Raw genomic sequence first — 17,270 nt, 5'->3', positions numbered from 1 at the left:
AGTTGTGAAAAAAAAGGTTTTAAACCAATGACTTTGCATTGTATTATTCATCAGCAGGCATTATAGTTTTAGTAAAAAAAAAAAAAAAGAACGATCGATTGTATTTTGTTCATTTGATTTGTACCTCAACATTCATTGCTTATACCAAAAACTTTAAGAAGTTACAAATGTGTTAAGTTGAGGTGCTAGAGACATTGGACCATGGATATATCTTTTGTATATTGCAAGGAATTTAGAAATGAGATATATCATATGTATTCGCCAACGAATAATGTTACTATAAATACCGATAATAATTGTGTGTAATGTAATAGACATATTACTATTCAAAACTTCAAAACAGAAAATCACATCATTACACTAAATTACTACATTTTTTTCGATCCGTTCAGTAAATGTATTACTAAATTGCCTACCCGAAGCGCCGTTTTAAATATTTGTCTTTTCGGCTTATACTGTTTTTACAATGTATATTATAAGTTTTTATTCATAATCATTATACTTAAATGATTAAGGTAAATAATTTATGATTGATACGGCTATGGTCGTTAATTTTCATTAGTGTTATTAGTTATTACATATATTAAAAATCATAAAAATCAATGGAAATCAGAGACAAATCAATACTAAAAACAAAATTTTAAAATAAGATATGATGAGTGTAAATAAGATTCAAAACTATATTGTGTAGAATTAAATATCGTGTATAAATCACGCATATATTCCTACGAATAACAATACCAAGAAATTAAATACACATATAAGTAATACCATATAATCAGGATAAAAATTACTCCCCGTGTAAGTTAAACTATTGACTTGCCTGTAGATAGACGGGCTAAATATTACACTATTCACCAATTACAATGACTGTTTAATATTAAAACAATAGTATTTCATTCGACAACTATAACATAATTTGTGTAGATAGCACATTGCTAAAATGTAAAATGTGAACATACATTTACACTTTTAAATATTTATTCAGGTACAAACTTAAAACTATTACATTACTACAAAGAAATAATATTAGGTTAACAAAATGTAAGTTCTACTTAAATATTTTTGCTGAGTTATTAAATATAATATAATAAAGCATTTCTATTCAAAGTCAGTTACGAATATTATGATTCAAGATTATGAACACGTTAATCAATAGTAACTATACATTTTATATTACAATAATATTTAACTAACAAAATGATTCGCAATGAAAATATTACGAATTATGACTGATAAAATATGAGTTCAAACTCATGAAAATATAAAGTAAATTCAATAAACTAACTACTCTAAAGTTATATGATGTATTTTTAAATTATTATTATCTTACGTGAAAATGTCAGTATGGACGTATGATGATTTACAACTTATAGTTCGATTCGATGCAAACCATAAGGGAACTGTCATTTTAATTATTAACACAAATATGTAGGCAACAAATATTACATTTACGTAAATGTATTTCTACGTACATAGTCTGAAATTATAACAACTATGACTAGAGAAACGTTTTCATACAAATTTTTTATGTTATATAAAATAAAATTTCAATTATGCTTTGAACAATTATGATGAGTTATATATAATATAAAAGTATCAATCACGTACTTATCGTAACTTAAAAAAAAAAAAAATTCATACTTATATTTTAAATGACTCAAGTATAATTGAAAAGTCTAAATTAATTATAATATATTTTTATAATTATGAAAAATCAATTCACGTCTAAAATTATTTCCACTGCTGTAGCATTTCAACAATTTAAACATCAACTACCAACGCATCGAATCAAATATATGTATATAATACATATTATCTATGTATTATTAATATTTCAATATTAAACTTGATTGCATAATATAATATAGTCACACTGTCCCCGCGTATCACATTCGTAATAATGTTTTCAGCTGTTTGAACACACACTTCTCAAGAAACACAGTTCTTATAAATCAGTATCTGGAACATTTGAAAAAATTCATAAATATGTATTTATTAAAATGTATGTAACGTGTATGCTATAATTTTTATTTGTACAAAATAAATATCAGATGTTTTTTTGCTCAAAACATATCAAATTTATAATACATATTATTATAAAATAAAACCAAATGAAATATTTTATTACAAATTTACTTAAAAAATTAAAAATATTTTGATTTATTTAGTATTATAATTGCATACAATATTATTTTATAATTATTTTTAAAATATACAAAAATAAATGGGATAAAATAAGAACAAATGTTTACTGATAATATGAATTATATTAGGACGTTCAATAGATTATCTGATGTGTGAAAACATTCATAACTATTTACTAAAATATTTGAATTGAAAAACGCAAATTTAGTAAAATAAATTTTTATAATATATTACTCACCACCATCATCAGTCTCAGAAGTCGGTACCGGATCATTCCACCACTGTATGGATGCCGAGGCCAATACCAAATATATCGAGTTTGCTACGATTACTACACCACCACTAATCCAAAACACATTACGCCATTCCAATAGGGTATTCTATAAATAAAATTTGTTAACAACAGTAAAAAATAATGAACAACAAAAAAATCTTCATCGTATATTACATTTGGTATTAAATATCCAATGAGGGGAGGAGAAACGATTCCAGCAACAGCTCCAACTCCGTTCACCATGGCCATTGCAGGACCAGCATAATTTGGACTCAAATCCATCACGTTAACTTTCATGCTCGAATAAAAGAAGCCCATAGTGGCCATACCGACGGTAAATAGAACGACTACTTTTATCTTATCGCAACCGGCATATGACGCTGCTAATGTGCCCAACATAGGTCCAATACAAGCTAAAAAATTCCAAATTGTTTAAGGTCGATTATAAATCGATTAAAGGATATTGAGAACTATTTAGATGGATTTTATCAAAGAAATAAAGTATAAATTTGAAAATTACAAATATTTCACACACTTAACAACTGTTCATCAGTCGACAAAAGTACCACGTGTAGAATTTCAAGGTATTTTTAAGTTTACCTATGAATTCATATGTTCATCATAATAACATAAATAAATATATAAAATTACTTAAATTACGAACATACCTCACTTCATCATCTACACTGAAAGTAAAAAATTAATTATTTAACATTTCTAATACAAGTTCAACTTAAACGAAGTGTGTAAAAATTATTGACTTGTATTATGTTACGTGTGAAGTCGTGTTTTATGTAAAATTAATAAATAAAAAATTAACTGAAGTATTAAAATACAATACCTACATTTACCTAAAACAATTTAGTAGTTTCAACTATATCCAGTTTGTAAAGTTCAGATTGAATTTTTTATTTTTTAAATCTCCATTTATAAAACACGATTTTCTTGTACTAAATATAATTTTAAATAGGTTATAACTAATATATGTATTCAATATGTAACATTCTATAAATTTAAACACAATTAAAAACGCATCTGTAATAAATAAAAGTATCATGATACCTATGGTCGAAAATAATCTTCTTTGTTGTAATATTCCCAATTTTCCGTTAGATATCAAATAGTCACTTAACCATCCTGTTAATATGGCAAAAACCCACATTAAGACATGCGGCATTGAACTCCATACACCGGTCTAAACAAATTAAATATATTTACATTGTTTGATCGCTGTTTTCAGAAAATATACTAAAAAAAATGTATTGTAAAATATATAGAATAATAATATCAAGTTTATTCGTAAGAAAAGTATTTAAGTATCTATAGAACCAACTATAGAATTTACAGTAATTTAAAAACTATAAGTTTTATTCTATCTTTGCAGTTGTATAAAATAAAAATACTATAAATTTAAAATTATTATAAAAGTTTAATTTAATTATTGTATATTTATTTTAAATGCTCACTTCTGCAATAGAAAATTTCATGACACTCTTCATATACTTCGGCAAATCAGCATTTATCATGAATAGAGCCCAGTCGTGTGCGATTTGACCTATCATTAAGCCCCACATGGGACCTGATGACAACATTGACAACCAAGGTGTAGATTTTAATTTATTCTGAAAAGAAGTAAATGTAAGTTTGGGACCCGTACATTCGAATACAGTTGTAATAATATTAACATTATGTGTACGAAAAATGAACGTTTACCTTATTTTTATTTACTCCTTTTAGATGACGTTCTAAATATGTAAGTTCGTAGTCGGTTATTGAAGGATGTTCGCTCGGTGAACTGTATACCAAGAAATTCCAAAAAACATACCAAATCAGCGCTACAACGCCACAAACATAAAACACCAGTGGCCAATTGTCATCGGTTACCTTAAGTAAATACCCAGCGGAACTTTGAGCTACAATCGTTCCAATCATATTTCCTGATAACAATAGTTAAACTTTTAACTTCTGATCGTTCAATAATATATAATATATTATATTCAATTAATATTTACCTGCGAATACAAACGATCCTATACGTGATCGTTCATTGATAGGCACCCACTGAGCCAACAAAGCATTCATTGCTGGAATAGTAGGGCCCTGTTAAAAACACAATCATGTATCATATATTCATATCTACAAAGCCTCATAAAGAATTATCACGTTTTATTGTTCATGATGTTAATATAAAATAAATAAATTTATTAAATATTAATCCAAATATTAATTACAAACATGAAATAATTACATAAAATCGGCGAAGTTGAGTTATTTATTTTTAAACGTACATATATTACGCTAGATAGAACTGTCCTTTTAAAGGGAACTATGAAAAATGCAATGAGTTCCAATTGCAAAGTATATGTCTATATAGATAGAAAAAACGACTGGTCACGAAAAATTAGAGTTCGGATAGCAAAGTTGGAGAGAATGTCTTTCGCATCAACATCGAAAAGATAAAAACCAGACTGTACACGACAACAGTAAGGGATACATTGACCTATGGATACAAAACATAATGTCTACGAGCACAATAAAACGAAGACATAGCACGTTTGAAAATAAAATTTGGTGGATGATCCGTGGGCCAAAGCTATAGATGTAAATACTAGTAAGTAAAATAAAAATGTCAACAAGAAACTGTTGGAGAAAACTGGTATACTCCCAGTTTAGTGTTAAGAACTACATTAGAAGTCAAAGGATCTAATGAGCCGAGCATATTATATTCCGTGAAAGTGCTAATAACATAATAAATACTGCTTTTATCCTGGAAACCGGCAGGAAAGAGGCCAAGCTAATTTTAGATGGATAAATACATAAATATAATTTTTCATAAAAAAAAAAAAAAAACGCCTATCGTATGAAATCATATATTATTGTTATTAACTTATAAATCAATACCCCATATCAAAAAACACCGAAAAAAATATGTTCCTAGAATAAATAACTTAAAATTAGTACAAGTATTTTGAAGATTTTATTGTGTATAAAAATTTATATTTGAAATAAATAGTGAATACTTAATCATGGAATATTTTAAGTTTTTAGATTAATTATTTTTTGAACTATGACGAAATTCGTTAGAAAAGAAATAATTATTATACGTTTAACTATCCGTCTACCCAATATGATCAATAAATTGTAATTATGTAATCTCGATATATTTTATTTTTGGTAAGAAAAATGTATGAGAAATTCATAATATATTTATAAATATTTTTTTTAAGTATAATGAATTAGACAAAAATAATATTAATATAAACCGAAAACTACAATGTTCTATACTATTTTAATTTCATATAAACAAATAAAATTTAATTTAAACAGTGATACGATTTCCGGTGTTTAATTCTTGTACCATAAATTAATTTATATAATGTATGATATACGACAATATTCGAATGATAATAAATAACGCCATATGTATAATGTAATTAATTGATAAAAAATTATACTCTAGAAAACAAAATAGTTATTTTTTGAAAATCACATATAGCAAAAATAATTTATGTATTACAAACACAATAATATATAGGTGCCATTTACTGCACAGATTTATAATTATTTATTTAAAGTTTAAGAATCTTGTCGAGTTGCAACATACAAAAATATACTTAATTTTCAATACCAAGTTACCTAGCTCATATACTTATACACATTTTGACCTGATTATTGTTAGAAGTTTAAAACATTGTTATAAATTTTTGAAAAAAAATACACTTTAATTTTAGGAAACAATTTATTCAAGGTTTCCCAAGTGAGTAATTGAAAAAACTGATTACTAAAACGGTTTAGAAAACAACAAATTCAAATATTTACTGAAATATTCATGGCTTAAAAATCATGTTTCGAAATTTAAATAAATTGTTGTATTTGAATAAAAAAATTAAAAAAACTAAATTTGCTCTTATAAAATATTAATTATAAGAAACCATTACGTATAAAAATCACATAGGTAAAAGCATATTTTATAATTCGCGATGTAATTAACCAATCCAAAATAATAAACTCATTAAAACAATAATTTTTTTTGACTTATCGCGTAGGTAACGAAACCATGACCTCTTAACTATAAAAACAATTATTTAATGAATCGCACCTATTAAGTATTTATCTCATACTACATATTATTGTACTGTTTCATAAACTCAATTCACTGTTTCCGGATAAAATACATAATAATAATTATTATTGTTGCTGTTTTGAATCTTTATAAGGATGTGTACAAGTACAAGTTAGTTGTTTTTAAATTAAAAACAAATGAAATCCAAATTCGTGATGACATTTTATATTTTAGTAAGAAGAAGACTACCATTCTATCCATCAATAATTTTAAATGTTTTATTTTACTATTTAGGTTGAATTTCGAATTTATCTATATTTTAGTCAAAAATACTTCTACAGTTTTGTATTCAAATTAATTTTAAACTGGGATTCATTTTATACTCAAATTCGGTGATTTATATTTTTGAATTTAATTTGAATCATTCAACGTCAAAATACTGGCATTTTGATTTTAAACACCTAAACTGTTTAATAATTTTGTCTCGGTAAAAATGATTTCTAAGTTATTTCTTCAAAAATTATTATAGATACTAGTTAAATGGTTATTTATTAAATAATATTCTGGGAAATTAAACAAATATTTTCTATTTTTTTAACTAAAATTAAAATTTAAAAAAAATTGCATAGTGACTTTTCGTCTAAGTGTAAAATGTTTTAAATATTTATAATTATTTTTTATTAGATCATAATGAGTAATACTAAGCTTAATCGAATGACTTTTCGAAATATATTCGATTGCATGATGATTTGCCGCCGGTCAACGGAATATTCACACGTATCGTATAAAAAAATTATACTATTTTGTATTTATCATCACGGTGAACACCTAGAAACGTGTTTAATAAATTATACCTAGAAGACGTGGATTTTAGATTAGTAGGTGAATTTCCATTTATATATTTTTAGAGTATGATGCAGTTCAATAGGAATAAGTAATGTCGATGATTTGTTTAACAGAGAGCCAGAGAATGCTTACAACTATAAAATTATACGATAAATTAGTAAAATATTAACCAAAGTATTTACAGTGTATAACTTATTATTAAATTATAAAGTGATCTTGATCATTTTTATTTATAATAGGTATAATATAGATTAATTAGGTTCAAAAATGTTTACATAACACACACACACACACACACACACACACACACACACACATATTAGGTGCTATAATTATCAATACTTATCGATTAATATTTTAAAACTAAACAAAAACTAAATCTTAAATAAAATTAAAATACTTAATATTAGCTTATAAATCATAATTATTATTATAAATATTATTATTCATTGCATTGTTTTAATATTACTATCAAGCAAATTAATTTTAGAATTTATTCTATATATGTGTGCAATGTTGCTATTATGACATTTCAAATCGAAGAGGTTATCATCTTTTCTGTATTTACTTAATAATAATGATGATTATACTATACCAATAATAACCCACATTTTTATTTTTATTTATTAAATAGATTACATTTCCCCCCCCCCATGTGCATTTGTATACGATTATTTTATATATTATCACTGCTCGGGACTTGCTCGGGAAAAAAAATTATAACAAACTATTTTGTTTCAAATATATTAATTTAAAAGATTGAAATGTAAGTATATTGTCTAGGAAATAATCTCATTTTATCATAAATTATACAATAATTTATGAATATATATATATATATATATAAATTTATAAAATAATAAAGTATATTTATTTACTAGAAATCATAGTAAATTTCACGCAAAAGAACAGTTTTGTTGTCACATTCGACTGCAGTCTGTCAACTCCGTAACAAAAGTCATAACCGTAACAGTATCAAGTTATAACGTACTCTCAATTATTCTTTCGAACACAAAATCGTAATTAGAACTATTCGTCTTAAATTCTTAATGACACTTACTTCGCCAATACCCTCAAGTACTCTAACACCAATCATGTACCCAGGACCAATCCTGGCGGCAAGTGGTGTCAATAGTGTAAGTACTGCGGTCAGGAAAATACCGACGCCAAACACGTGTTTTCCACCATATTTTTGTGCCAATATACCACCTGGTATCTGTGCAAATACATATCCATAGTAGAAAGCACCAAGTATATGCCCTTGAAGTGTTTCAGACCAATCAAATTCAGCGTTCTGTAAAGGAACATACAAACATAATATTAGAACAAAATACTTTTAAATTATTTAAACAAATCAAAAAAGTAACCAATTTAATCGTATTAGACGGCTTGTATGTAAAATTATATTATATCAATTTACATTTTTTTATTACATTAAGTTTATATTATGTTCTCTATTCACATTTGTCTCAAAGTACATTTAACTGCATAAACTTAACTTACGTACGATTCGTTTTATACGCGAATGTTAATTAGTGTTTGAACCCTTTTTACTGGGTATTTTTTTCATAGATTCTATTAAATAAAAGTCGGCTGAGTAACACTAGTTCATTCGCACGAACATTTAATGGTACCTACAAATTTTTTTCACATAACTTAATATACGTTAATATTGTCGAATAAATGACTTTGAATATAGTATATTCTTTTGATATTAACATTAGACATTTTAATATACTGAATTATTCATACTCATTAGGTGGCTGGTCTTTATTAAATGTCCATTATGTTTTAATTTTGGTATACATTTTTTTATGAGTCCAGTAATATTGGAAGTCGGTATATATTAATTATTTACAATCAGTTGCTTAATACGAAAATGTTCAAATGATTCAAATGTACACATGACACAACATTGACTTTCGCCGAGGTGAGAAAATCGAAGCCAAATATCATATTATAGATTTGTTTCCAGATCAGTTTTTTACATTTTGTTAGCGACTATTGTTTTATTATATTACAATTATAAAACAAATTAACATACTGGGTTCGTCGTATTTGTATTTTTTATCGGTCCTGGACACCCATTAGGGTCTATAGCTGTTTTGTGGATGTCTTCTACCATTTCGGTAATTGCTACACTCAGTACCGATCGCATGGCATATGCATTAGCAATGCCTATGAATCCCATGATGGCTATTATAAATCGCTTTGAACAAGCACCTATTAAATAAAATAGTACGGTTTGATAAAGAATAATTGTTATTGTTATTTATAGTATAATATTTTAATCGAAAACCATTTATATAATATAGTATGTAATTGGTACATTTGTATAAATAATATTTATATAACTAACTGTCTATAATCGATCTCGATTCTGAAGGCCTTCTATTTTTTGAATCCATGGTGGTGATTTTTGTTACTGAAAAATGTATATACATTTAATATAAATCTAAAAAAAAAAGTACAAAAATCGGTCTTACCCACAAACTTGCTAAAAAATATACGGGATCATACAATTGTGCTTTGTCCAGACAAAACAATAAGTAGATATAACCAATCTAAAAAAAAAAATATAAAGTAAAATAAAATTGTTGCTATCGATAGAAATGTCGTAAACCTCAAAGCAAGTAAAAGTATAGTTGAACGACGACTAATGAATTAAATATGCAGTGTGTATATATTATGCAGATAATGATGTACCTACAGCATCAGCGTGGTAATAGCAAACATAGTTAAACAGTATAAAACCCCGTCCCCGGTAACTAGAAATCTATTTGTCGACCTTATCGTTTTAAACAATGACAATCGTAGGTCATACATGACAAAATTTGCATTTAGTATTTGTGACAGTAAAATATAAAAAAAAGTGTTTATAATAATGAACATTACTATTACTATCTGAACATAAGGCTAAATCTAAATTTATTCTAAAATTCACATCATGCATAAATATGATGGTCTTTTCTTTCTCTTTATTTCACATAACATATTTGCATTGTATAATATATTGTAAAAAAATATGAAACTAAAAAAAAGTTTCGTCGATATAAATGCCTGTCAAAAATAATATCGTAATACGGCTAGACCACACGTTTTAAGCGAATGTAATCTAATGATAACTAATTATATTATATTATATATTATAAAATTATAAATTATTAAATTTTTTATAAAATATGTCTAGATATAATTAGATCGCGAAGAGTGAACATTTTATTCCTTTTAAAATGTTTATTTCATCGAAATTCAAATTTTTAATTTCCTATAAATCAAAACTTTCTTTTAGTTATAACTACAATAAAAATACTACTCTAAATGGTAAATTCGTGATTATTAACAGCTATCCATTTCTGTAATCGGGCATTACTTTGTTACTCAATAATTATTTTAGTGTATATTTTAATATGAACAATATATATTATATAAGTACGTTCACAGTTTAACGAATATTTCACAATTTTCTTAAAAAGCTAACTAATACTTACTGATAATTTTATATTTTGCAAATAAATCTGGGAGTTACTTTATTGCACAAAAATATATTTATAGAAGGTAAGTATGTTTATACTAAAATTGTATATACATTGTTTTATATTTTTACTATTCTTAGTTCTTAAAAAAAAAAATATATTGTTTTCACTGTATTACATGAAATAAAAATCTTTATAGATGAGTTGCAGATTTTATATCTATAAAAATAATACGATAATAAATTTATATTCACTCCATGGATAAGATAAAGCACAATATTATATAACTGAAAATTATAAAATTGAATTCAACCTATGGCTCGGTTAAAACAAATAGATTAACCACAGATATATATATATATATATCTGTGAGATTAACAAATTTTTTATGTGTATTTTTGATAAAAATATGAAGTGTTATATTTTAATACTTAATGTCAAACATTTTTACTCAACATTTATTATATTGTATTTTAATTATTTTTTTTTAAATCGAAACTGATAGCTCACAAATTGTTGTAGGTGTAAACGTTAGAAAAACAACTTATATTTGACATAAACTATGCTATATTTTTATATTTTTCAAAATAATTAATCATTATTTTTTTCTTTTTAAATTAGAAATAATACAACATTAAAGAGATTTGCACTGGTATGAATGTACAAGAACGAATGAGACAAATGTTCAAGAATATTTCTCATAAATACAGCCATATAGAATATAACTATGAAATTTATATAAATATCTTTTAGCTGATAACACCTCATAAAAATACTTAAGCAAACATTATTGGTATACAGAAATTTATACGCATAATTATATTTGTATTAAAATGTAAGAATTTTCATAAATAAAAATAATACAAGACATTTTAAAAGCTTAAAATGCTTTCACTGTCGTAAGTCGTAACCACTTAGATAGTAATAGCATTTTCGAAAATCATAAAATTCTACGACGTGTATATAAAAATAAAACTAAATAAGTAAACCATCGATATTTAAAATCTCAATTCAGATAAATTTACCTAGATATTTATACATTAAGTATTATTTACTCGGATTTTTCACTCTAGCTTACCTACAACAATCAGAACCTCCCCGAGTATGACTTATTATCAAGAGCTTAAATAATACTTCTGTTATAATTTATTAAAATTATACTTGGATGATAATGTGTTTAAAGTTTATTATTTACTTGATATTGTAGTGTTTGTTTATTCACATAATAATAACCCTTTTGAATTATTTTGTAAAATGAAGTCATTTCAGGGTGAATTGACAAAAATAAGTCAATATTAGTCACAGTGTCACACCTCACATGGTTCGTTCTTCAATTCACAATTTTAAAATTGTTTACGCACATGATTACACACAACATAGTATTACGGTATCGTAAGAGGTTTAACGATTTACATTGTTTAGAGCTATAAAAGCAAACTTAACTAAAAGATTACTAACTATATTAACAAGTGTAGTATAACAAAATATGTTAAGTCATAATTTACTCATAATGTTATTGATTACAATAATCGCCTATAATTTTGTTTTTTAATCATCGTAGTAGTAAATTGTTTTCATTTCTTTAAAACAGTCATCACTTTTAAAATGTACAACATCACCAATTTTGAATCAAAGCCATTTCGTGTATTATGTTTTGACTAAGAAATCAATGATCCTATTTGCCTAAATAACATAGAATATTTACAATTTTTTCGATTCAATTTTTAATTTTTATACGATTCGTCTATTTATTTCTATGATCCAAATATGTAATTCAAACTTGTACATATTGGGATTATTAATATAATATTTATCCGTCCACGTTCAAAATAACTTGTAATTTAGGCATGTTTATGATCTGATTTAAAAAATAATTTCACACTTAATTATAAATTATTCAATAATTTAATGAATACTATTATTTTAATAATAAAAATATCTGAATATGTTGACCAAATGCTTTTTTTTTTTTAAAATTAATCCATGGCTAATATAAACGTGTTTGTAATTTTTAACTTACTTCGTATTATTTATGATCTAGAAGTTGAAAATTGTATATACTTATTCGTACTGCTATGGCCTATAGCTATAAATAGTGGATTAGCATTCTGTTCGTCTTTCATTCATGATAATTTATTTCTATAATTTTGGGGTAGTGCTACCGGCTAAATATCGCCTTGACACGGTTTACCATTACATGTATACTGATGTGACTGCTTGTATTAGTCAATAACGACTATATTATAGTAGATTAAATGCAATAACTGCTCAATTATCCATTCATAAAGCGACAAATAGGTATAATAGCAGTATGGTATAATATAATATGTTACATTTAAAAGGCGTGAGAAGGCGAAGATCAAAATTAATTTGATACCACTCGTTATAAAAAGAGAAAAGAAAAAAAAATAACAGTGAACCTTATTCATGACATGATCTCTTACGATTATGGTATGACCACAGTTGCCATAATTCATATGTATAATATCTATTGACATTTCTCTTGATCGATATATTCAACAATACCATTAAAGGATTTCATATTTTTTTATGGTAAAAGTATCGTATGTTAAAACTACGAATCACATCAATAGTTATGTAAGTGAAGTGAATTATATATGAAATATAATAGTTATTAAAATATACCTAGTGGCTATTATTATTAAAAATGCAAATTGTACATTCTGTTTTAAATAATATAAGGTTTATATACGAGTACAGTGCACACATTACAATACTAATAAATAATAGTATTATATAAAGTAGTTGCAGCCAGTTCTGCATACATCAAAGTATTACTTTATAATAGTTCTTATTAAACAACATTTAACGGGTATTATAAAATAAATTATGTTTTTCAGGGCGTCATTTGCCCAAGTCAATGATAATAAACATATTTTTGCATCATAATACATAGATAGGTAGTTTAATATAATATTTCATTTAATCGTTATCCTAATTTTTAATTTTCTTTTTTTTTTTTTACATTAAACTTGAATATATATAAATAATAATTATGTAATATATTCAATACTATATATAGGTAATTTAATAGTTTACTTTTGACATATAGAATGAGTATGTAAGACTATTTTTCATCGTCTTGATAAAATTCTTCAAATTAAATTTGCAATAAATATGCACATTGATGAAAAAACAATAAGAAATTCTAACAGAAATTAATGTTGCTATTTAAAAACAAAATATAGGTACATCTATCTATAAATTAATTAAAAAACTAATATTTAAATCATAATTGAATACCAACAGAATAATAATTATAATTATTATTACTTAAGCACAACACTGTATTTATAAGTTTTGTCTGTTACGGTATTAATTAAAATATATAATATATTAATATTTAATATTATATAATAGATTCCTCCTAGTCCTAATAATGTCACTAGTTTATGTTATTTTTTATATAATACGAATAGTCATCGATAACAGCCGGAGATGAGAGATCACGACGATAATCAAGAAAATATTACAATGACAAATTGCTAATTTTAAGTCTTTCGTTATCGTGGCTCGAATATTTTTTTGACTCAAGGACATTAAAGTGATCCTGTCCTCCTTAATAAAAATTCACTTACCGCATCTATTCATAAAAACATAAGATTATATTTTATTAGTTATTACATTGATAGATGTCCAACAAAATAATAATGATTAACCTCAACCTAATTTGAATATTAAAATATTCAATAATGTTTATAAATATGTAGGTAAAATATATTATATATATATATATATATATTTACGTTCAAGATTTTGTTATATTTAGTATAACCGGTAGCTGTAAATAATAAGTTATTTAATTAAAAATACTTTTATACTATAAGATCTATAACACTATAGGTAAGTACTTATTTATTATTGTGTATAATATGAATAAAATAAAAGGAACATTAAAACCTGGTTTTTTAATACTATCTTTTATAAATTATGCAGAATTTACTGCAAGTTAGTTCAATACGTCTGAGACATCTCCTACAATTCTATATTTTGTATTCAAATTTGTTAATAGTCTTATGTATATATAAGTATATATTAATATGCATTTAAATTTGAATTTCGCCAATACATGTCTGTATTCGTCATACACGATTATAGCGAATATCAGAAAGAAAAACTACAAGTTTAAAATATTTTTTAAACCATCGTTGTTTAATTTATAATAACTAGTTTTTGAAATTAAAAACACTATCGTTTATTTAAATTTATATTATACTGAATGAACAATAATGATATAAACGTTGTATTTTTTTTTAATAGGCTTCATTTCCGATGCATAATTAAAAATAATGACATACCCAATAATAATTAATTAGTTCCTAATTTCTTATAGATCTGTAGTATAAATCTATGATAATAGTTGGTTGGTGTATGTATGTGTGAGCAAATTAGTGAATATGTACTATAATGGTATGTGGATAACTTTAAACTCCCAAGTGATAAGTAATCTAAATTTACTTGAGACTAAAATTTGAATTCTTTTAAATTGTATATAGTACTATAGGTACTAACCAAATATTTTACTTACGAAGTTACAAAATGTCAATCAACATATTATTAATGAGAAAATTCAATTGAAAATTACAGAAAATCGCATTTAATATAACTAAATAGAATAATACAAAAATATATTTTTTGAGTAACAAAGATAAATTAATATATTTTAAATACGTTTTCAAGTTATTTATCTTTAGCCCCTTTACTCTTCAGCACACAAAAAATAGCCGATAACCGTCTAAATAAAAAGTTTAAAAATTAAAACTCGTTGGGTTGACGAACTTACCAACAAATACTACGATAAATTTCATTCTAAACTAGATAAGGCTTTATCTAAATCCTCTTAACTTTCTTCTTACTTCGTGCACTCTTCCCAATAACCTTCCCATCACCTCAAACTGAACTAGATTCAAAATTCCTTAAATTAGAATCTTAATTACAAATTCTCTTCTAAAAAATTGTATCTATAACGAATGGTTTTCATCGTCATGTATATTTCATGTTTATTTATTATTGTTGTATAATATATAATGTTATAAATCTAATAATCTGTAGTCATATTTACTTATTGTATTAAAAAATACAGATATTAATTCTAACTAAACAAATACCTATGTATTTATAAATTCATGTTTTTTTAAATATGGTGCTTAATTAAAACATCTTGGTCTTGGGGTACATAAATTAAAAGTAAAATTTAAATTTCTTGATCATTGACGATTTAAAAAAGTTATTAAAAACCGCTACTATAAAAATTAGAATAATATTAACTATTTTTAAAGAACCTACACCTAAAATAATCTTTTTTGGATAAAATAAAAATATATGAATAAACAAAAACAATATATTATTATTTAGTATATTTTAATAGAATAACAAGTTTGTATAAACTTATATTTAATTTCAATAAACTGATATAAAAATATAACTTTTTTTTATCAATACCATTTAATTGAATCTAATTTTTAAACTAATTCATATAACTATCAACTATTAAATATTATCAAAATAAATACAATTATACTATTGATTGGTATAATTATAGAAATATTATCAAAATATTAATATGGTCACATGAATACATGATAATTATCTAACAAACGTTTAAATATTTAATATTTTAATTTGCTCATAAAAAAAGTCACTAATGCAAACAATTTATTACGAACAATTGTATGTTTTTAACTTTAACTATAAATATACCCTTTCATTCTATATTTTATAAAGTACAATATTTTTAAATCCAAAAATATAACATTTTGACATTTAAATTAATTAGGTAATTTTAAATAAAGCTTCATGTCGAGTTAGCATAAAGTATGTTATATTACATGATTATTAATTTATACATTCTATTCACATTAAAAGTTAATTAAATAGGTATTAATTAATAAAATAAAATAATTATAATCTTGGAAAAAATAGTAATTAATTACCCTTTATCATATTTGTATGCATTTCTAATTTTTAAATGATTGATAATAATAAACTTACCCAGCATACAAGCAAAGCGTTCAGTCTGAGCAATGGGCACGTGACGACTGTTTGTAACAAAACCACTAAATAGAACTCTGAACTTGGTTTGCTAGTTACTACACAGACATGATGGCATCGGAATATGTAAAGAAATTGTTTCCACCACTTTTTCGTTGATTACTTTTCGATTAAAAACATATTAATTAAACAACAATAATGATAACAGTTGAATTTTACTGAATAAAGTTGCATGTTATGATTATGTACGTATAATAATATTATATTATTTTATTCGGTTAACATATTTTATATAATAATTATATGTGTGTATTATTACAGTAAAAGTACAAAATATATCAATAAAATATACGATAACGCACCTATTTAAATTAGGTACATATATTTAACACTGGTGTTTCGGATGCATTATAGGAAATTATTCTATGGGAACCTCTATTATACTATTTTT

General features: G+C 24.6%; 1 protein-coding gene across 3 annotated transcripts; it reads right to left on the bottom strand.

Moving 5' to 3' along the window:
• Window positions 1-1,093: 1,093 nt before the first annotated feature.
• On the bottom strand, window positions 1,094-16,934 carry LOC113551623 (sialin-like). Of its 3 annotated transcripts, none has more exons than XM_026953971.1 (12): window positions 16,820-16,934; window positions 9,818-9,895; window positions 9,691-9,756; window positions 9,376-9,554; window positions 8,392-8,625; window positions 4,435-4,522; window positions 4,136-4,359; window positions 3,889-4,044; window positions 3,485-3,617; window positions 2,597-2,835; window positions 2,387-2,528; window positions 1,094-1,962 (listed from the first exon to the last, which is right to left on the bottom strand). In XM_026953971.1, exons 3-12 carry the CDS (start codon window positions 9,737-9,739, stop codon window positions 1,949-1,951), a joined length of 1,458 nt encoding a protein of 485 aa, XP_026809772.1. In that variant the 5' UTR covers window positions 9,740-9,756; window positions 9,818-9,895; window positions 16,820-16,934; the 3' UTR covers window positions 1,094-1,948. The 3 variants fall into 3 exon arrangements, with proteins under 3 accessions (XP_026809772.1, XP_026809774.1, XP_026809773.1); XM_026953973.1 differs by lacking the exon at window positions 16,820-16,934 and adding an exon at window positions 15,612-15,728; XM_026953972.1 differs by lacking the exon at window positions 16,820-16,934 and adding an exon at window positions 9,955-10,076.
• Window positions 16,935-17,270: the final 336 nt, after the last annotated feature.

This window comes from Rhopalosiphum maidis, chromosome 2, assembly GCF_003676215.2.
Source record: "Rhopalosiphum maidis isolate BTI-1 chromosome 2, ASM367621v3, whole genome shotgun sequence".
In the NCBI taxonomy this organism is placed as follows: Eukaryota; Metazoa; Arthropoda; class Insecta; order Hemiptera; family Aphididae; genus Rhopalosiphum; species Rhopalosiphum maidis.
This window is presented reverse-complemented; position numbering and strand designations above follow the sequence as displayed.